This window comes from Pinus tabuliformis, chromosome 3_1 (assembly GCF_031772625.1).
Source record: "Pinus tabuliformis cultivar Carrire ecotype Pingquan chromosome 3_1, CPIR1, whole genome shotgun sequence".
In the NCBI taxonomy this organism is placed as follows: domain Eukaryota; kingdom Viridiplantae; phylum Streptophyta; class Pinopsida; order Pinales; family Pinaceae; genus Pinus; species Pinus tabuliformis.
In genome coordinates, this window is record NC_142301.1 from 391,915,736 (window position 1) to 391,938,405 (window position 22,670).

The 22,670-nt window shown below is 40.0% G+C and overlaps 1 protein-coding gene across 3 annotated transcripts in view; it reads left to right on the forward strand.

Annotated features, from left to right (window-relative positions):
- Positions 1-22,670, forward strand: part of LOC149187366 (transcription factor-like protein) — a 340,582-nt gene that overhangs the window by 144,277 nt on the left and 173,635 nt on the right. For all 3 annotated transcript variants that reach the window (XM_089411340.1, XM_089411338.1, XM_089411337.1), the window contains 2 exons: positions 12,942-13,025; positions 13,180-13,269. In XM_089411340.1, coding sequence (XP_089267466.1) covers positions 12,942-13,025; positions 13,180-13,269 — 174 coding nt within the window. The remainder of the gene's footprint in view (positions 1-12,941; positions 13,026-13,179; positions 13,270-22,670) is intronic.

The following is a 22,670-nucleotide window of genomic DNA, read 5'->3' on the forward strand; positions in this document are numbered from 1 at the left end:
GGCAGCAGAGACTGTGCAGTGCTAGAAGGGCCTGCGTCATCCACGCATAGGCTGTAGGAGTGACGCAGAAGCCTAGAGAGGCTATGCAAAGCCTCAGTAGACTGATGCAGAGGGTTTCAAGCCGACGCAGAGGGTTTCAGGCTGTAGCAGAGGTTAGTAGGGCCTACGCTGGGTTTAGAAAAGTGCTGGAAGTTTGTCTATTTGTGGGTAAGCTAGTTTGGCACCCTGTTGTACAAGAAAATTGCTGAATAATAAATTCCTCTCTTGCTGCACTGGTTTTCCCACATTGGTTTTTTCCGGGGACATTAGTCCAAAATAACTGTGTCAATGTGTGCATATGTTTGTTTCTGTATTACAGTGTGATATCTGTAGCAGTATTTATTTTAATGTTTGTTGAAGTAATTTCATGAATAACTTATGATGAAATAAGTAGGAAAAGTAATCAGTTGCTACAGTGAGAATTTTCACACCAATAGTGAAGTACCACTTCAGTTACATGATCAAAATTTATAATAAACACTATAAGCACAATCTATTCTATTACAAGAAGCATATGAAAAATTGCTCAATGAAGCAATGCTAATGAAATAAAGAAGAGACCATAACTAAAATCTTAGATCTAAATGTTATAAAAATCAATTCAATGAGGAAACCCAAATTAGATGTAGATTTATGTTGTTATGTAATGAACCCAAAAGCAAACCTATTTAACCAATGCAAATGGGCAAATTAGCAATGAAATTTAAGTTAGTAGGTTAGTAGTTGAAATAAAAATTCTTAAAAATGGGGTACCATGGGGAGATTGCAAAAAAAACCCCTTATACAAATCCTTTAAAAGCTTTAATACTCCTCCTTAAAACATTAATGAGAGAAATTCTTTGTGATAAATTTTGAAAGATTAAAATTAAAATATTCCTCTCAAAAAGGAAATGACTTGCCCAAATCAAATCACCTTCTAAAAAAATGACGTCCAAGCTTAAGGAGTTAATTAATGCAATGGGAGCTTCTAGAAACTAAACACCAAACTCCCAAGAAATTTAAATTTGAATTTCTCTTTCCTTGTAAAGATGAATTTCGTTCGAATTCTATATAGATCTTTGATCACGGATTTGCTTGTAGATGAGGAGCATGCTCCCATAACTGAAAATGACTTTCAACAATTTAAATTTGACTTCAGAAAATTATAAACGACATCCCAAGAAATTCAATCTGACTTTAGAAACGGGAACAATCACCAAAAATTTCAATTTCAGCTGCAAATGTCTCGGAAATTTCGGTCAAAAAATGAGAAGGCTCTTCTAAAGTTTGTAGCCAAAGAAAATTTATTCAAAATGGGATACGATTTTCACAAAATTTGACTTCAGAAAAATTCTTTCCATTTGCTTTCAAACCCTAGTTGGAATTTGAAGCATTTGCTAATGAAACTAAGCCGACTCAAGAAAACCTAGTGACACCTTTCAAACCTAGCATGCAACAAGAAAAATTCCACGCTCTTTCTAAACCTGTGAAGAAGACAAAAAATGAATGAGACAAGTATGTACAAATAATTATGGATGCAAAAGGTTATAGAGAAATAAACTCGGAGAAGTTAAAAATTAAAATATAAAGAAAGTTATTTACAAAGTTTAAAAATAAAACATTTCAAATATCATTATTTACAGAATTAAAAAAATGAAGTATTTATTTTTTATTTACAAATTTTAACATGAAATGGCTCAAATATTTTTTTTTTACAAAGTTTAACAAGTATTTTCAAAACATATCTAAAACAAAATATTGAAAAATATATTTATACAATTTTAAAATAAAATGTTTACAAAATATTATTTATAAATATTTATAATTGTAATCTACAAATCTAATCTATGGGTATGAGGACACCTTCGCCCATAGACCAGATATAGTAGCTTTAGAAATAACAAATAGATAATTTAAAGCTCTTTAAAATAAGTTAAAGATTTAATTTTTAAATGAGTGATCTAGGTTGAGTAAAAAGGCAAGACAACCCCCTTCGCAATTTTCTTATAATCAGTCCTTGAGATGTCCCACCATGGGTTCTTAGTTATCATGTGCTAGGTACGTGGGCGTTGTTACCTCTCAAACTGGCAGGGGTCTTAGGAGGGGATCCTATAGGGCAACAAAGGAGCAATAACCCACTGTCACCTCAGCTAAGGCTCCCTACTCTTTACGGACTTTCATCGATGGGAGGAGACTCGGTATAATGGGAATTGCAATAATGAATATGTCAATGAGAGGAATAAAAGGTGATTCCAATGGCCTATTCACAAAAGAGGCTAAAAATATGGCTTGCTTGCTTGGAAGGCAAGATGAAAATCTCTCTAGGAAGGGCTAGGAGGATTTCAAGGCCTAGGTTTTGAAGATATGACTCACAAAGGAGATTCATAGACCTCAGAATCCTTGTGGAAACTTGGTTTCTAAGTGGTCTTTGAAGGATTAGCTTTGATAAGAAGTGGGACGACACGAGACCAAGTGGACCCAGAGTTAGGTTAAGGGGATAAAATTGATCATCAAGGGTATGCTTGACCTATTTGAGGAGGAGAAAGGGATCAAAGGAGAAATTATCTTTGATTTTGATACAATGATCCCTATGAGGCTACGAGCCAAAGGAAACCAAGGGCAAGAATCGGGCTTGAAGCTAAGGCTTTAAATATCTTAAGCAGTGTTGTTAAAAGCGCGATTTTATCGCGCTTTTTTCAAAAACTCGTGCTTTTTTCACCATGCCGCATAAAACGCGCGTTTTATCCCAAAAAAGCGCTGGTTTTTTTTATAGCGCTTTTTTCCGAAAAAAGCGCGCTTTTTTCGAAAAAAGCGCGCTTTAAACGGAAAAAAGCGCCGAGGGCGCGGGCAGCGGGCTTTTAATAAGGAAAAACGAATTTTTTTAAGTCATTTCTGACTGTCGCCGCGCGGAGGAGGAGAAGAGCTGAAGGAGAAGAGCTGAAGGGTTTGGGTCGACTTTGGGAGCGAATCCAAGTGTTTTTAGGAGAAATCCAAGACAAGATCACCAATTTGTCCATAAAAACGGTATGTAGATTAATTTTTTTTTGTTTTGCTTCTTGAAAAACTTTGTTTTTCATTGTTTTTAAAGAATTTTTTGTAATTTTTCATTGATTTGGGATGGGTAATTTGTTATGACTATGGGAACCAATTTTTTATTTTTATTTTTCATTTTTTTTAAACATTGTTTATGTTTTTTGAATTTTCATTGTTTTTTGGCATTTGGTTGGGTAACTTGGGTTTGGAAATTGGGATTTTGGAAATAATTAACTTGTAATTTTGTAAATGCTAAATTGTAATTTGTATTATGTAATCCTAAATTCCTATTTCCTAATCCTTATTTTTCCATAGGTTTGCAAATTCAAAATTCAAAAACAAACATGCCAAGGAAATTGGATCCTTTCTGGGAATATGGTGAACCTAAAGCTCCAAATGATAGACAAAACTTGAATTGCAAGTTGTGTGGAAAGGAGATACGCGGGGGGGTGTACAGGTTGAAGTACCACCTTGCACAAATCCCTGGACATGATGTGGGGCCCTGTATAAATACAAATCCTGAACTTATCCAAAGAGCCATGAGAGCATTGGGAGAATTAGAGCACACTAGAGAGGCCAAAGAAGAACTCAAAAGGCAACTAAGAAGGTCAGCTGAAGGAAGTGGACCAAGTGGCACTGGTTCTACTGCAGCGTCAGTCAATCCGGTAGCTGCATCATCATTTTTTGTTCCTCGAACCACACCTGGTTCACAACCAACTATCGGTTCAATGCTAAAAAGAACTGAAAAAGAACAAGCTGATAGGTTGATGGCAAAATTTCTCCTCTGGAGTGATATTCCTTTCAGCATTGTAAGGAATAATCCATTTTTCCAACCTGCTGTTGATGCTATTGCCAGTGTTGGCCCGGGGTACAAAATCCCTTCTTATCATGATTTCAGAGGCCGGATTCTTCAAGAGGAAAAGCGTGACTGCACCCAAAGATTGGAGGATTTTAGGGCATCATGGGCACAAACAGGATGCACTGTTATGTCAGATGGTTGGACTGATCAAAAGGGGAGAACTCTTATAAACTTCTTGGTTAGTTGTCCCAAGGGGACTATGTTTATCAAATCTATTGATGCAACTCATCAAATCAAAGATGCAAGAACTTTATGTGATTTGCTGGATGTGTTTATTTTGGAGGTGGGTGCAGAAAATGTTGCCCAAGTCATAACGGACAATGCTGCAAATTATGTTGCTGCTGGTAGAATGCTTATGGACAGGCATCCTACTTTATTTTGGACACCTTGTGCTGCCCATTGTATTGATTTGATGTTAGAGGACATAGGGAAAATTCCCTTTGTCAAAGATATTGTTGACTCATCAAAAAGCATCACAAAATTTATATATAATCATACATCTGTGCTTAGCTTGATGAGAAGATTCACCAACAACAAAGAGTTGGTGCGCCCCACCATTACACGGTTTGCGACGAGTTTCATATCTCTTCAATCCCTTTTGAATTCTATGTGGGATTTGAAGAGAATGTTTCTTTCAGAGGAGTGGCGTGCTTCGTCAATGAGCCGCAAACCAGAAGGAGAGGCGGTATGCAGACTAGTTTCATACCAGGAAGACTTCTGGGCGGGAGTGCAGGAGGTGTGCGCCGTTACTGAACCTTTGGTAAAGGTTCTTCGGTTGGTTGATGGTGAGAAGCCCGCAATGGGCTATTTGTATGAAGCCATGGACAGGGCCAAAGAAGCCATTCGGTCCTACTATGATGATAAGGGAGATGATGGGTTTCAGAAACAACTCCTTCTATGGGAAGTGATTGATGAGCGATGGAACAACACACTCCATCGTCCCATTCATGCTGCTGGGCTTTTCCTGAACCCTGCATTTTCTTATGCATGTGGGTTTGATTTTGATGCTGAGGTCGTGGACGGATTATTAACCTGTGTCCAGAAGATGGTGAGATCTCCAGAACAACGTATAGAGATCTCTAAACAAATTGAGACATATAAGATGTCAGGTGGCACATTTGGCTTTGAGATGGCTGTCACTGATAGGACGATTAAAATGCCAGGTATTTTTTAGTTTGTACTTTGTAAATTTGTTTCAAATTTCATTGTCTCTTCAAATTCCATTTTTTTCTTATGTTTATTTAAAATTTTATTTGTAATTTTGTTGTAGACGCATGGTGGAAGATGTATGGTGGCAGAGTACCGCTTTTGCAAAAGCTTGCCGTACGCATCCTCAGCCAAACATGCAGCTCCTCAGGATGTGAGCGCAATTGGAGTGTATTTGAAAAAATACACAACAAGAAGCGCAATAGGTTAACACTTAAACATTTAAAATATTGCAAATTTCCAAATAAATTTTTGAATTCATTAAACAATATTTTTTTTATAATATTAATTATTAATTATTATTTCATGAACTTTGTACAGGTTGGAGTCCCATAGACTTAATGACATGGTCTATGTCTACTACAATCTTCGATTGTGGGTGAGGCAACTAGAGAGGACACCTGATATGGATGCCATCTCATTGGATGGGATTGACACCACTGCTGAATGGAGGGTTGAGACCGAGAGGCCTCTCATGGATCCCACTGATGATTGGTTAGTGCAGGATGAGGGGGAGGAGGAGGGGGAGGAGGAGGAGGAGGAGGAGGAGCAGGAGCAGGAGGAGGAGCAGGTGGAGGAGGAGGAGCAGGAGGAGGAGGTGACACCGCCTACCCGGGCTAGGGCTACCACTACCACCAGTAGAGGACGTGGTCTCCGTCTACCTCAGCCTCCTGTAGCTGCTACTACTAGTTCTTCAGCTTCTAGAGCACGTCAGACTCCACTGCCATTTCCACCAGCACAGGCACCAGCTTCTACATCTAGAGGGAAAGAGAAAGCTGTGCCATTTTCTCGCAAGAGGGGCAGAGGAAATCAATAGGATTAGACTTTCATTTTATTGTATATGACATTATGACATGATGAGATACATTATCATATTTTTTGTTGATATTTTGAGGCTGAGTTGGGACTCAGGACTTACTATTCAGGACATGATTCAATGTTATGTGTGATTTTAGCGCTAGAAATGATATTAAACATCTTATATATTAGTTTTTTTATCATATTTATGTGTCAATGTATTTATTTTATGTTGTAGATGGTTTAGATATTAAAAAAATTGAAAAAAAATGAAAAAAAATGAATATTTTTGTGCCAAACGCTTTTTTCCGCTTTTGTCGATTTTTTTCCGCTTTATTCCCGGCGCCGATTTAATCTCGCTCGCACTTTTAACAACATTGATCTTAAGATCCCACTGTCAGAATGTCATGAAATTTGGAGGGAACCTAGGAGACACACCAATGCAATAGAGGGCAAGAGTTCAAACTTTTTGGACAGGTTAATCGTGAGAAAATTGATGCCCTAGGTCACCTATGGAGGCTAGGCCTAGAAAGAAAGAGAGACAGGTGAGAAAGATATGCTTTTTGAGTGATCACCAATGAAGGATCAGTGCCTAATCCTTTGGGGAATATGGAGTCAAGATGAAATTTGTGTTTAGAAGAACTTCACCCATCAAGGAGCCTCCTAGACAACTGCACATGACAATAAGGGCATGAGAGCAACTTGTTAAAATTGGCAACTAGGGCCAAACTCCATGTGGGTCATCTTATTTATGGCAAATATTTTTCTTGGATTCCTCTTGTCGAGAGGTGTAGGATTGATCTAAAGATCATCCGATTTTGATAATTATTCATGGAGATATGAATTTATTTGTGTTATGGGACAATTCGTCAAGGTCGGCCAGCAACCAAATAACCCCCACGTGTGCTCAACGTTTTAGTATAAAATGAGGTGGCTTGATAGTCATTTGGACACACACTACACTCTTGATTCCTCTCCACTTGTTTTGGGTTTTAGTGGCAAGAGAAATCTAAGAGGATGAAGCCCTAAACGCAGGTCTAGAAGGAGACCCTATAGGCAACAAAAGAAGGATGCCCTAGCCACTGTTATAATGAAGCCTAGCCGCAGTCCAAGCAGGGAGATCTAGCACGGTGAAGGAGACCTAACAACTGACCGTAATGCAGTCCTATCGTGCCCTAGCATCAGGTCTTATCATGCCCTAATCCTATATGCTGTTTTGGAAGGGTTTGAGGCAACCGTTAGACGCAGCAAAAGGGGATGCCCTAACCGCAGTCAAAAGAGGCTCCTAGCCGCAGCAAAAGCAAGATCATTGAAGAGAGATCTATCCACGTTTAGAGGAGCTTCTATACGCAGCAAGATTCATTGTCATAAGGAGGCCTTGAATCCACAGTCTTGGAGCCCTAGTCGCAGATCTAAGGAAGGGTTATAGCCCAGCTTTGAAGGAGCTATGTGTAGGACTATTAGGTCACTTCAGGACAACGTGGAGAGCCTAGATTAGAGGCTGAGTTGCTGTGGGAGTGCGGATTAGTTTGAGGGCTGTCTGAGGGTGCAAATAGGCCCAAGAACAGGGTTGTCTCAACGATCAAGGAGATGTGTGTAGGGTTGTTGAGGCCCAGCCTAATCAAGGCTGTTTGGACTGCAATCAAGGGTTTTGGAGTGCGCTGTAGATGACCGCTGAACTGTAATAGACAACATGCCTAATCACCTCAGAACAAGAGACAACATGGATAGGTTTGGGGCAGATTTGTGCCCAGAACAACAACATGGTTTAAGCGAAGTCTCCTTTGCCTAGGCCGCAGATTAGAAGGGTCGCTTGATGAATCTGTTAGCGCTGTTGCAACAATCAGTCACTGTAATCAGTTTCGTTGTTCGAAGACGTTGGCATTGCTATGTGTTAGGCCACAGGCCATAGCACCATAACAAGCAACCTTGGTATCTTAGGATGAATGTTCTAAGTATATGACAGCGGTATGCATAATGCAGCAGTATGAAAGATGCAACACTTTGAGACACAATGATGGTGCAGCATAGTGTAGCACTACACAAAGCAGGATGATGAAAGGTATGCAACATGATGATGTAAAGGGGCGTAGCATGGTATGATGCATGGTGCAACTCAGTGATGCTGGACATGGTATGATGGTCAACATGGTGCAACACAATGATAGGTGCTGCGTGGTGATGGAGTCACCTTGGAGGATCAGTTGAAGCAACATGCCTTCAACTGAGTTCAGTTAAGCTACCTCATGTTTCATCTTCTTAAGATGATCTTTGCTGTTATTTAGATAAGTCAAAATGTTGACTTCTGATGTATATGTACTATCTCACCCTTTTTGCTGAACTATTGAAGAACATATAAGAAGAATTGATTAAGGGTTTCCCCACATTGGGGTTTGTCCTTGGCTAGCGCCACATCTTGTGTCCTCTTGTCTTCTGCGATTTATGTTTATGTTCTATCTGCATTTTACTATCATACTAAATGTGATTGCTAATCTGGAATTGATATTGAGCTAATATGGAAAATTGAAGTAAATTTGCTATTAACATAGAACATACCTAAAATTAACACAACTGCTAGGAGAGTTTATACTTGAATGTGCAATAATTGATGACTTATCAAGATATGTTCAATAGAAACAATCTCTAGGAACATTCACCCCTTTACACATGATACATAAGATGATGCAACGCTATAAAGACTAAATTTCCACAATTTCGCATAAGAAAAGCAGTAAATTTCAGATCTAATATAGCAAAAATCCCAACAACGTCAATGTCATAAAGTAAATAACAAGAATAAGCATGAAAATAGTACTCACATGTGCGAAAGCATATATCCAATCATCATATTATGCCAATAATGAAGCTCCAAGACAAAAGAGAGATATCCAAACATCAAAATTCATCCATTACATCCAAATTCGTCCTCCAAGAAGGATAGAGAAAATATCATAAGAGAGAGAGACCCAATCCAAGTGATGATGAGAGAATGAATCAACTCTCATCTAGTTATACAATGTCTAATGAGTTCGATTTAGCTAATTTGGCCTAATTTAGCCCCTAAAATAAAATAATGTGCATAATAACAATAACTTTTGGGGACAAGCCCACCAAATAGCTCCATAATACATGAATAAACCTCTCAAGAGGGTGAAATGATCAACAAAGTGAGTCGTTGGGCCTTTGAGGAGGCCTAATGAAGTCCAAGGGTGCCATGATGTAGAAATGGACTCCAAACATATTGGACAAGGGGTTGGCCCCTTGTTTTCCAAGCAAAAACCTGTAGTGCTCCCAAGTGGGTGTGGGGGCACAAAGACATCCTCATGGGTTTCCAAATGGATCGAAAATGCATGTGAACCATCTGCAAGGGCTAGAATGATGACATAAGCCCTCCCTCTACAGTGGGAGGCAATTCTACGAACCTTGGAACATCTACCAAATGTATGGTACAACTGTGGAGCCGATTGGGCTTGGTGAACTAGGAGGATCATCCTCATCCAAAAGGTGGAACACAAGTAATCAACGTGTGGTGCTGGGGATCCATGGAGTATTCTCTGCTATGGTGGAGGCCCATGGCTCTCAGCGCTCACCCTACAAGTGACAATGTGGCCCTCTTGATGGTTGGGACATCGTATAGGGAGACCAAGCCCCAAATGGAGACCCACCTGTAATCTTGCATAAGATGCAATGCATCCCCTTTGCCCTCCAATATAACAAGTCATCAGAAAAATCAAGCAAAATAACTTACAAGTCATGGAACCAATGGGGCACTTCATGGTGGCATGCCCTTCCGTAGTGGGCTTTGGCATGTAAAATTGTCTCCAAGCTTAATAGGGGGTTAACCAAGGACCCTATTAGGTGGTTTCAACCTCTAAAGGGAGTGACATGTCCATGGTACATCTCTCTAATGGTAGGTGGCAAATGATAAAGTAATGGAACGGAGTGGGGATCAGGGGAATCATCCATACCACATGTCATGATACAAGGGTAGCTATAACAAGGGAAGCCCACACCTAGGTATATGACTGTAGGAGGGACCAAATCGTGGTACATGAGTTACCCCGACCTTTGTTTTTCCACCCTTCTTTATATGCCTTTTGCCTTTGATTGATTTTTCTTCATAATTGCTCAAGGCTCTAGGGGATGAGAGCATGTTGTGCAATATATAGTAGTGGATACCCCCTTAAGGTGGGGCAACTCATCGCCCACCAAGGGTTGGACAATCATGGGTTTGTTAATGATGGAGGGTGCTCATTTAGGGCCCACAGGAACCAAGGTGATGGCCATGGATAAGGGGTAGAGCTCATGTTTGGCTTTTGTCCACGTGCTAAATTTATATGTCCTGACCATGCTTTTGTATTTTGTGGTACATTTCCTGTTGGTAGTGGCCAAATTATTCTTTTTCTTTTCTTTTTAGCTGCATCAACCTCCGGGTATCATTTTAGGCCTGACCCATGTTGTGGACAAGGGGAGGAGGAGGCTAACCCTATGTGGACCCGGATGGGAAAAGAGATGAATGGGGCTAAAACGAGTGGAAGGGGAGTGACAGTTGGTAACAGGAGGCAGGACCATGCAACCAAAATTGGGATTTCCCTTTCAGTGCCAACTTTAAAGCTAATGGCTAGTAAAGGAGATTCCACGGGACTAAGATACAAGGGTAACCATGAAATCGAGCAGTGAAGACAAGAATACAAACCCAACCCACTCTTTCTGCTAAATCCCCCCACCAATCCATGCCCAAAAGTGCCCATGATAAGTAAGGAAAATTACTCAACTATACTAATGAAAAGCCCTACCTTTGGTGGCAGGAGGCCCAGCTTCAAACATACAATCATGACAAGTGGGCGAGGGACCACATGGTTGGCTCAGGTGGTAGAGATAATGGCACATTGAGCTATTTGGTGGCTACAAGGTGCTACTGGCTGCCAACTGAGGACCATCAAGGAGAAATTTTTTTCCTATATACACTACCCACAGGTGGTTCAAGGAAGAACTTCACTAAATGCCCAAATCTAGTACTTAGTCAATTCAAACAAGAATGACCCCAAGTCTTGGATACCTGCTCAAGAAAAATATTTCTATAGAACTTTGAAGGATTTTGTTAGATTCAGAAGGGGTGAGCCACACAGTGAGAAGAAGCTCTAGTGATTCAAACAAGAATTCACTAGATCTAACTAGTGAATAGTGTTTCTAATCCAAATATAGATTCAAATAGGCAGCTGCAAATCCGAATGGCTAAAGAACTTAACAAATATTGAAAACTATAGTAGAAATTATAAGCACATTTCAGAGCACATTTACTATGATAAGCCGCAGACATACACACATGGTTGTGCCCCCAAAGTTTTTTTACTTTATTAATCCAAAAAATTACAAAGCTTCTAGGGCCAATTACAACATCCAAAGATGATTGCAATGAGGAGCATATGCTTCCTTATATAGAAAAAATTAGAGCTCTAGAGACTCTTCTAAGTGAAAAACAACTAGATCGATGAAGGTGCACAAATTTGACTTGATCTTGGCTGATTAAATGCTTGATCGATGTCAAAATAATCTCCACGTTGATTGCTTGAGAAAAAATTCAAATTCCTTGACGAAGGCAATATATATATATATATATATATATATATATATATATATATAAATTTTTTATTTTATTTTATTTTATTTTTTTTCTCTGTCTTTTTCTCCTCGAAAAACTCCTCCCATTCTCTTAACCAACTTGGACCATAAACTCAAATTTTCTTAAAAAATTGATTTGTCTCGGAATTAATTCCTTTTTTCCGCGCCATTTTTTTTTTGAATTTTTTCTTGCTTGATTTTTGGAGATTCCCGTCTTGGAAAGTGCACATTCCCTTTTTTAATATCTTTCACTTCGAAAAATTTTATTTTTCTTTCATTTTTATTTTCGAACCAATGTCCGGCTAATTATTTAGTCATTTTTTTGCCAGAAAAAGAAAATAAAATAATTTGAGGGAAAAATATAATTTTAACCCTCAAAAGGTGTCTAAACACAAAGTTGAGGTGTAGAGGTTCTAACTATGAGTACTCTACCCCCTTCAACTTTTACAAACCTTTCGTTTTACGATTTACATCCAAATTATTAAATTTTCTAACCAGCTGGAAATTTAATAAATAAAAATAGACACTTATACTCTACCAAATTCTGCGAGATTCAAGACATGATCTAGTATGATGAAAATAGTAAAATACATAGACTTGATACACTAGGGTTTAAGACATCAGTCTCAAATCCCAACCTAGCTTTGGGGGTATATGTGTGAGAAAAACTCTATTAATTATTTCGTGTACAAAATAATTAACGAGGTTAAAAAATTCCCTAGGATGAAACTCGTTAGCAAAAATTCCCAAGCTTACCTAGGTGTGTTACATGGCTTTCATAATCATACTAGAACCATTTTTACAATAAAAGCCCACAGGGCTGCATAATTTGGGTTTACATTACTTCACAAACTGCTGAAAGATAATGAGGATCTTTGGTTGCTTGAGTGCTTGAGCATGATGGAATTCCTTTGCGAAATGTGTACTGCTATAGGGTAGCTGACACGGAGTGGTCAACAGGCCCAAGCAGGTCTGAACTGCAACCTTCAAATTCTGATAACTCTGACGTGGACTATGTATGATATAATGATACAGAGTATAGAGCATAGGATAGTCATCTTTTCTTTCTCATGTTCTCAATCATGGAGCATTGTATAGATCATTTACACAGTAATTCAAACACTGTTACATTCTGATTTGCTTTTTGTGCATATTCATTCTTCGCCATCATTTGTTCATGTTTCCATGTGCATAACTTAGTCAGTTAAGTCTGAATTGTCCTCTATTTTGCATCTTGGAATGAGATCAGTTGCTTATAGTAGTTTCAGATTTATTAAGAAGCATGCTAGAACATTTTATACCTACATTTTGTGGGAATTTACCAAGACTTGTTGTGTGTTCTTGTATGGCTTGAAATTTCCTAGTTATAATATACTCTTGTGACATTTGCACACCATCCATACAGGCTTACAATGTCAATACACTCACAAAGACGCAACTGAAGGCTGTGGAGGAACTTGCTGTACTTGGCTTAGTGCGATTTCAGCAGGTAATCAAATATATTCAGTATTGAATCAAAGTTTCATGTACAACTGTGTTTGTGGATATGGGGAAAAAGGGGATCATGTCAGATCGAAGAGTTTGTGATGGTTATTAATGGATAATAGAAAATGCTTACTAGGGTTGGATATGTCAATTCACAGGGTATGAAAGAGAAATGGTTTATACCTACAAAGTTGGCTACAAGTCTAGCATCGAACCTCTCAGATTCATCATCCCGGAAAGCAGCTGAGGTGTGTTGCATATTCTTCCACCTTATCTGTTTGAACAAATTGTTGATAATCTTGTATCTCTTGTATATTAAGGCATAGCAAAGTATTTAATTGCCTTAATATTGTTGACATTTAATTATCAAGAGAGTATATTTGTGTTAATCACAACACTTGATCCATATTTTTCATCGTGAAGGCATCATTGCCAAGATATTGGATCCCATCAACTATTGTGCTTGGAAAAAGCCATGATTACTTTTATGTTTTGAGATTGCCGTGCTTTATGTAGAAAAATTTCCTACAAATCAAGTGGAAATCTACCTAGGTAGACCAAAATACAAATAAATTCTCACCTTACAAGTAATTGTTGAAGAGGAAGGTATTCAAGAGTTGTATCATATCAATCAAATTTTCTTGCAGTTGAGGAACAGGTGGCAATGTGAACAAACATATAGTTGCAGATTTATGCATCTTATCGAAGTTGATTTTTTTAATCTCCAGAATTTTCCTTGGTGTTTGACCTGCAAAAGGACTTTTAACAAAATCTGCATTGTGCAGGAAGACATCCATTGGATGGATTTCAGATTTATGTATATTATGGTTTACCAATCTCTACATTATTTAGGAGGTATGTTTTAAGCCACCATGAAAAGGTACTCTTCTTCAGTGACATGTCCCATTTTTTAGCTCTACGAGTATATAATTCTACTGATCATTTTTTCATGGGAGATTATGGAACAGGTGAATTTCTTTTTCCTGATGGAAAGCTTCGTAAGGAAACCCTTGGGCACGTCCCTGCATTTCCTAGATGGTATCCTGTGAAACCCTGCTGACGTTTATGTCGCTTGACCCGTTAAGAACATCAAGTGAGGAATGCAATAGGGGAAGCCAAACCAAGGAATCTATTACCACAAAATCTAGCATCTTAGTGCTAGTCTGCACTAGATCCCCAAAAACAAATGCGATCCACCACCATTGTCAACTTAGTAGCGAATTCTCCTGCCATTTTGTGGGCAGATGTTATCCCCACAAGAGAAGCTTCCTTGGCAAGACATAGAGGTTAGATGACTAAGGGATCCTAAGTCAAATGGCTCTCTAAGGAGCTTACAAATTTTGTACCCCAGAATAATCTTCAATAATGTATGGCTCTGGATGAAATGAAGTACCGTATACCTGCTATTATTCTTGCGTTCTTTATATTTATAGATGGGTCGTTACATTGTCCTGCCAAGATATATGGTATGCATAAAGTTTTTTAATGCAATAGCCATTAAAAAGTGAAAAGTTAAGGTGGAGTAAGTGGAGTAATTTTTAAAAGCAAGGTTTTATGAGTGTGAGAGAAAATTAATGGAGAAGAACATTTAAAAAACAAGTTCTTTTTTAAATTTTCTTTAATACAAAGGAAGGGTCAAAGGTTTTTTTTTCTTTGTAAAGTGGAAAGTACTCTTATAAAGTTGGTAAAGGGTATTTTCAAGGATATGTTGATTCAAAGTAAAGAGTCATTGTAAAGGTATGAAAGTTTAAAGTCTTGATATATAGAGTTTGGTTAAAGTTAGAAGTCCTGGGTCATGTTTGTAGAATTTATTATAAAATATTTATGGAGAGCCAAAGTCAAAGTTGAGGTTATGGTGTCCAAGTTTAAAATCAAAGGTGAATGACTAGTGTTGCCAAACACCTTTATCATTGTTGTAATGGGTGCATGATCGGTTGAACCCGACACCCAAGCTAGTCATTAAGTAAAATTGATAGGGGGTTGAAGAAGTCATTTGAACTTGTCATCTACTTGTTGTAAAATCATTAACTTGGGTGCATTTTCAGTAGTAGCCGACACCCTAAACTTGTCAAGTAAGTGTCAAATTGAAAGAACCAAAATTCAAATCTAAGATTAAGCGAGTGTGAAAATCAAGCGAGCATGAGTTCAAGCAAGCGAGTTCAAATGGAACATAGTATTCAATTGCTGGAGTTCCTAAACAATCTAATACTATCCACTGTTGAGGACACGGTGAAAATCAACAAAGCCACTCTTGCTGATATAAAAAGGCATCTACATTATGCACATTAGACCGTTGAATTTCTCCAACTTGAATCACAACTACAACTTGATGAGTTGTAGCAGAAGAGTCATGTTTTTGAGCCATTCAACAATACAAATGATGAAGATGATTCCAAGCCACTCAACGATTCAACTTCAAGTGTAGAAGTTGTACATGAACATGTTCAACCTTCTTTTTCTAGGCCAATCATTCAACTATGGGAGAAAATCCAATGCAACAAAAATCGACGTGGTTTAGGATATGACAAAGATGACAACAATTTGCATATTCCTGATTATTCAAAACCAATCAAGTTCATTAGTGGAGGATTTCTTGATCAAGAATCAATGAGAAAGTTGAAGAAAAGCCAAAATGCCAACATTGTCAAAGAACAGGTCATAAGGAAGACCATTGTTTTGATCTCCATCCTTGTTACCATTGTGGCAAGAAGAATCACTTGATAGAGAGATGTTTCAAGCGAAACAAACCAGCCAGATTGAAGATTAATTATGCATGGATTGATCCTTGGGAGTGGATGTCAACAACCAAACGATTATATTTGTTTTATCGAAGAATTCAATCTCACATGAAGACAAATATTAGAACCAACAGTGAAAAGAAGATGGTACTCTCATGCACCTGAAAGGGGGAGTACAACAGTGAAACTCTCCTACATCTTAAGGGGGGGAGTTCAAAACAAATGCAGATGGTTATGGTCTCTCCTTTCAGTTGACAAAGGGGGGAATTAATGATGAAATTGAAATTGAATTGATGATGATGGTTGTCAGAATGAAAGTTTCGACAACAACATAATTTTCCAAGGGGAAATCAAAATTTTTCAGTGGACAAGTGATTGGGATGCTGATTGAGAGTACATTTGTGGGCATTTTTGTTCACTTGGATGGTCATTGGACCCAACAAAGGATAGATAGATCCTTTTTCATTGTAGCTTGGCATTAGATTGAGTTGTCAAGCATTTTCAGGGATGTGTTAGACTTGCAGTTGATTCACTTCTCTTGGTTCGCTCTCTTCATATTGGAGTTTTCGGAATCCTGTTTTGGCGGGTTTTCAGGCAGATTTTCATTGAGGCTCAACTCGGTAGTTTTAGTATGAAGACTTGAAGATGGTACTAGGTTCCTACTCTGGACTTATGATTGAGGGGGGAAATGGTAGCTTCATACTCACAATCAATAAGTCCAAAATAATAAAATTATGAAACTTGGGAAATATAATTCCTACTTGTCTTTGATGTGCTCATCAATTCTAGAATGAGTTTGTTCCTAATACTTGGGAATTTGTTGAGGTCTAGTTGGTTGAGGGATTCTCTCCAACTAGTTAGCATCCCAGATTAGTGTGTGGTTGAGATATTCACTCAACCAAGAGATTGCATGTTCAAGATAGACTAACTATTTCAAGACATAGCTTGATGTATATATATTATATCGTCATTCTTTGTGAAAAAAGACATTCAAGCTAAATTTCTTTTCCGCCATGTTTTTGTGTCTTGAATTAAGTTTTTATTTTCTTTAATTATTCATTAGGATCCAAGTGGGATTCCCCATCACATCATGGGGCCAGTAGGTGATGGTGGTAGCTATGTGATGGATCCGGTGATTGGGTGCACACACTTTCAGATCTCCATCAGAGTCTTGAACAACACTAGTGACAAGATTTGTTGATAGGGGAGTAGGTAGATTTCGTGAGTTATCATGTAGGTTGGCCATACATGGGGTCGTAGGTTGATTAGTATACTCTGGCAGGAGCTTGTAGGAGAAAGTGGCACCCACAAGCTACCAGACAACATTGTATGGAGATGATGCTCTCTCATTGATGTATTGGGCATAGGAGACACTGAGGATCGACATTGTAGCGTTGTTCCCATTAGCATGTGCGGAGTTAGGCCGTTTATGTCTACCAGGGCAGATGAGTAGGTGTAGCTCACATCATGATGGGTTCACTAGTAGAGTGGTGGATGCATTTGTACGTGGGATAGCAGATGATACTAGGTGGTACAACAGTCGGCATTGGTGTCTGGCAGTGCACGAAGTTGTGCCATGGAGTTTAGTGTTATGTAGAGGAGTGTTGGGGTATTTGTTTGTGTACAACAAAGTATGATGATGGCAGATGCATAATAGGTTGTTGGAGCATTGCCTCGGAGAGATCTCTTGATTGGGACAATAGGCGTAGCATTGGGTTTGGCTTAGCCAGGATTGATGAGGGCACTGGTGAGCTTCTCTCGGTCATATCCCATGAGACTCGCAAGCCTATTCCCCCCTCGTATTGCTCAGAGAGTCCCTTGACACTCTCAACACGAGCAACAAGGTGCGAGGAGCTCACCCGAAACAATTGGATGGACTTAGTGCATCAAGGGAGATTTACCAGCAGTGGCATATGGTTAGGGCACATTTTGCAAATGTAGGTTTGGGATTGGCCTGACTTGCTATGGAGGTAGCACGTACTCCACCCTTGAGCTCGCACCTAGGGAGATACATGGCACATTTTGGGAGAGACATTTCGAGGTGTCATAGGAGTATGTACAACGGGTAGTATACCTTTCTTACAGGCAGATGTTTAGAGTCTAGACTCCCGACAATATTGAGGTGTGCCTTCAGGAATATGATAACAGATCTCACTGTGTGATATGGCAGGTGTAGGGTAGTTTTGAATGCACCAAATTGATTCATGATCTATGGAGTCTATATATTGATCGCATGCAGGGACCAAAGACATGGCACAAGTGGATTCCATTAGTTATCAGGACTGTTCCACAACAGATCTGGCTATGGGATCTAGGGATTCAATTGGCTGATAGGTCACTCCATTTCGTGATGAGCAGGATCATGGCAGAGGGTGATCTAGTTCACTTTGGGTTTGATACATGGGGGACCGCTGAAACCTCCATTGTATGGTAGAGCAAATTTTTCCTGTTGTTGCTCAGGATCAGGTGGGTAGGTGTTGACATCATGAAGATCCCTGGGCAGGTTGAGCTTGGCCTTTATAGGTAGTTTGTCATCAGACTCCAAGAGAGGAGGATATGGTACGAGCATGATGTGCGATCAATTATAGTCAGAGTAGCGTAGTGTTAGCATGGTGGTATCCTCTTGAGATTAGCATGGGACCCCAACATTACAGGGTTAGGTAGTTCAACTACCCTTAGGGACGAGTTGTTTTTTGCAGGAGGAGTTCAGGCAGATCTTCCAATGGGTTTTAATTATTCGCTGATGACATGGGGGACTTCATCAGTATGGCATGATGTTTAGTAGGGAGAGATCAGGGGGAGCGCATGCGGGCGAGGATCCATCTCCATAGGGGTTTGACTGTATCTTCAAGAGTCTCCTGTGGAAGTGGATGAGACTGATTACTAAGTAGGGAAACTTCTTGAGGAGTTGATTAGGATTTTACCTTACCAAGGAGCTCTACTTATTTATGATATGGAGAGGGCTTTTGGTAACTCTATCTTGTTGGATGGCGAGTGGAGTGAAGGGGGCCTCACATGGATCAAGATGATTTGGAACCCTGGTGCGATAGGATTTGTTCATGTGATGGTGGTGCCACAAGGAAGAGTGGTTCAGTGGCACATTTGGGACCTTGGCATTAGCTAAGCCAACTTGTGGAGTAGCAGAATATGGATATTGCTCGAGGACAAGCAATTTTTGGTGGGGAGGACTATAATGTTCCCAATTTTGTGAATGCAAAATATCACTAAGGAGGTTTGCCAATTTTTGGTAATATTAAATAAAAAGGGGAAACTATTATTTTGTAGGAGAAGGTCGGAAATTATTATTTTAATGGAAAATGGCAGCAAAACAATATTTTACTGGAGAAGGGAGATGAATCATTATTTTAATGGAGAATGGTGGGAAAATAATATTTTATTGGAGAATGGAGGCAAATTATTATTTTATTGGAATGGCGGCAAACTATTTTTTTTTTTTTTAACAAAGTCGTCTACTTGTGTATTATAAAACTGCAGTTCAGAAATCTATTACAAAAGAGGGGAGGTTCCGAGAGCTGAGATTCAAAATTGGGTGCGCAGACCCATAGTCCTCAAAGCTTCTCTTGATTACACTTAAAGCTAAAAACCAACGGCTATATTGTCTGACAAACGATCCTCCTAGCCAGCTAAATTTGCAGTGCATAAGTATTATGGAGAGTGCTGTGTGACCGAGTCATCCGGGAGGGGTTCCCTCCTGCTTACTTTAGTTGAGGCTTCTGCTTGCTGACTTTCAGTGATGGTGCGGAGATGATCTATTACAGCTTCCATATGAATGCAGCGGTCCTTTAGATCTTCGATCTCCTTCTTCCTCTTCTCCAGCTTTTTGCGCTTGAAGTTTCTGTCAGCGTGGTAATCCTCGGTCAGCTCTTTCACTTGCTTCTTCAGGGCGTTGATCATGACTACATGTGCTTTGCACATATGACACTCCCTGTTATTAAAAATGTTGTCCATAGGGTTCCTGGGCTGCTGCTGATTGACAGGTTGGTTGTTCTGTTCCGCCATGATGTTTGGAGCAATTTCTTCCTTGTCCCGAGGAAATGCAGGAGATATGGGAGGCGTAAACTTTGTATTGCCTAGCTGCTTAGTTGGAGCAAAATGGAACGGAGAGCTCTGATGATGATTGAGGGCGCTGCTGAGAACACAAACCCGAGTATTAGCACTGATAAAAACATAGAAGTGAGGAGATTTGTTTACCCTGATCAGAAGGATGTCGACTGAGTTCCAACACGGATAGTTCTTCTTCAATCGTTGCTTGGTGTTTGAGCGAGCAATGTGAGCAGAGAGTGTCCGATGATTGCTGCCAGCTGAGAGGGGCTCGGAGGTTCTTTTAGCTCCAGAACTAGTCTTGCAGCCTTGAAGGAGGCCATCTGGTCGCTGTCCCCGACACCAAAGAGTTCTTCTCCTCTGTCTGAGATTACAATGGGTTGGGGAGGCACTGAGAGGCTTGCTGAGATTTATAAAGGCGAAGCAGGCTTGCTCACGCTCGTGCCAAGGGGTGAAGAATCTGGTCTTGGCTGTCGTGAGTTCCTCTGAGGTGATATTTCCCCGTCCTTGAGATCTGAAGGCAGCATGGGCGTGATCATGCCCTCTGATATTTCCTGAGGTGTGCAATGATGAGACCCTGTTTATTCCTGCGTTTCTCAATTCCTGAGGCCGATACCTTGTCCTATTTCCCCAGCTTCGGCAGTCGAGAGGGATTTGGATTACAGAGGATCTCGTTTGCGCAGGCCAACAGTCTTGTAGAGTATACCTGAGGTGACTTCTGGTCTGTTGCATAGGGATTGGAGGTTGACTAAGGGATATCTTTGTCATAGATTTCATTGTTCTCCTTAACCTTACCCGTGGGTCTTCTTGTGGCCTTATTGGCCAGCTCATCTGCTGCCGAATTGAAGTTTCTGAGGACGTGCTTGTAGTTAACTTTGTTCATGCCCCTGGTTTGATCCATTATCCTTTCTTTTATTCTGTTCAAGGCAAATTGATTGAAGTTTTTCCCAGTATTCATGGCTGCTATGAGAATTGCAGAGTCCCCTAACACTAGGAGGTCGTGAATGCCCAACTTCAAGGCAATGGAGGTCCCCAATAGGAGGCTGTATGCTTCGGCTTTATTGTTCGACATAGTGCCCAAACTCCATTCATAGGTAACTATCGTTCTCCCTTGAGGGTCCCTGATAACTCCCCCTGCTCCAGCTCTGCCTGGATTGTTTTTTGAAGCCCCGTCAAAGTGGAGCGTGAACCTCTTTTGTTTTTGAATCCATCTATTGACTTCCTCTTTTGTCCCTCTGAGTTTCCATTCCTTCTGCCCTGTTCCTTTTATTGGCTTGCTTTTTGTTTTTATCTTGTAGTTGAATCTTCGGACCCATTCCTTCGCCTTCTCATCTGTGTAGTCCGGGTCAGCATGTTGGATCCCATTAGCTTCTATAGTTTCTGTTATGAGCGCAATTGTTTTTACCAGGATACTTGAAACACTGGGTTTTTTGTCTTTGAATATACTTTCATTCCTAGCTAACCATATTTGCCAGCAGAGATTAGAAGGGATGCTGGTCCATAATCTCTTGGCGAGGGTCATGTTCTTGTTTGCATAAGGGAAGAGTTTCCCCCAGCCTTTCTGAATGAGAGAGACCTGATTGGGTAGATCCCCTGTCTCAAGGGGGCTGATTATGAGTTTCCAGCAGGACGAAGCTATTGGGCACTCTATGAAGAGATGGTTGATGTTTTCTTCCGCCTTCCTGCACATAAAACAGATTGAAGGCCCCTGAATACCCTTTTTTCTCAGATTTTCTGCTGTTAGGATTTTGCCATGGAGCAAGGTCCAATTAAAAAGTTTGATCTTCGGAAGGCTTTCGATTTTCCAAGCTGCCTTGTAAGATTGCCAATTGTTGGGTGCTGCTTGATTTTGTAGCGCCTTGTAACCTTCCTTGACTGTATAATTACCTCCAGTTGGATCCCATATGTAACTATCCTCTTTCGCTCTGCTTGAAGGGGCTGCTCCTGCCAGTGAAAGCTTAAGGTCGTTCCAAAGGTCATCTAATTCTTCAGGGAGGTGCATAATTTTCCATCCTTTCCAGCTGTTTTGTTCCCAAAGTGAGATGTCAAAGAGGGTTTTAAGGTTTGCTTCATACATCCACTGCTGTAGCGGCCTCAGATTGATGGACTTTTCCTTGGCTTCCAGACCCATTATTCTATCCCTCCATATGCTGATATGTTTCCCATTACCAGGGACTTTGGAGATGTGAGACTTGAGGAGAGGCAAGGTTTTTTTGATCAATTTCCAAACAGGGGTGCATTGCCTTTCGGTGATTACATCAGAGAGAATGTTGCTATTGCTCCCACTCAGATATTTCTTTTTGAGAACCTCTGCCCACCAGGATCCCTTCTCAATTAAGATTCTCCAGATTAGTTTAAATCCCATTGCCAAGTTTGCCAAGCTGGGAATTCTAATTCCTAGTCCACCTTTTTCTATGGGAAGGATGACCTTTTCCCATTTTACTAGACTGAATTTTTTCGTTTCTTGCTTTCCTCCCTTCCAGAGGAAGCTTCGAAGGATCAGCTCCATATGCTTGTGAATGCTTGATGGGGCGAGGGTTATGGCAAATTGGTAGATAGGGAGGGCTGAAAGGATTGATTTGATAAGGATTGTTCTACCCGCCAGATTGAGCCAATGCATCCCCCAACCCTGAAGTTTCCCTCTCAGCTTCTCAATTAGTTTGACCCAAACTTCGCTTTTGATTGTCTCTTTGGCCAAAGGCAGTCCTAAATACATAAAGTGTGACCAGCTTGATTGAGCTGGGATTTCCATAATTATAGAGATCCTTTGAGTTATGTATCTAGGAACGTTCCAGGTATATATCTTGCATTTGTTGTTGTTTAATTTGCCCCCCGAGGCTTGAAGGAAG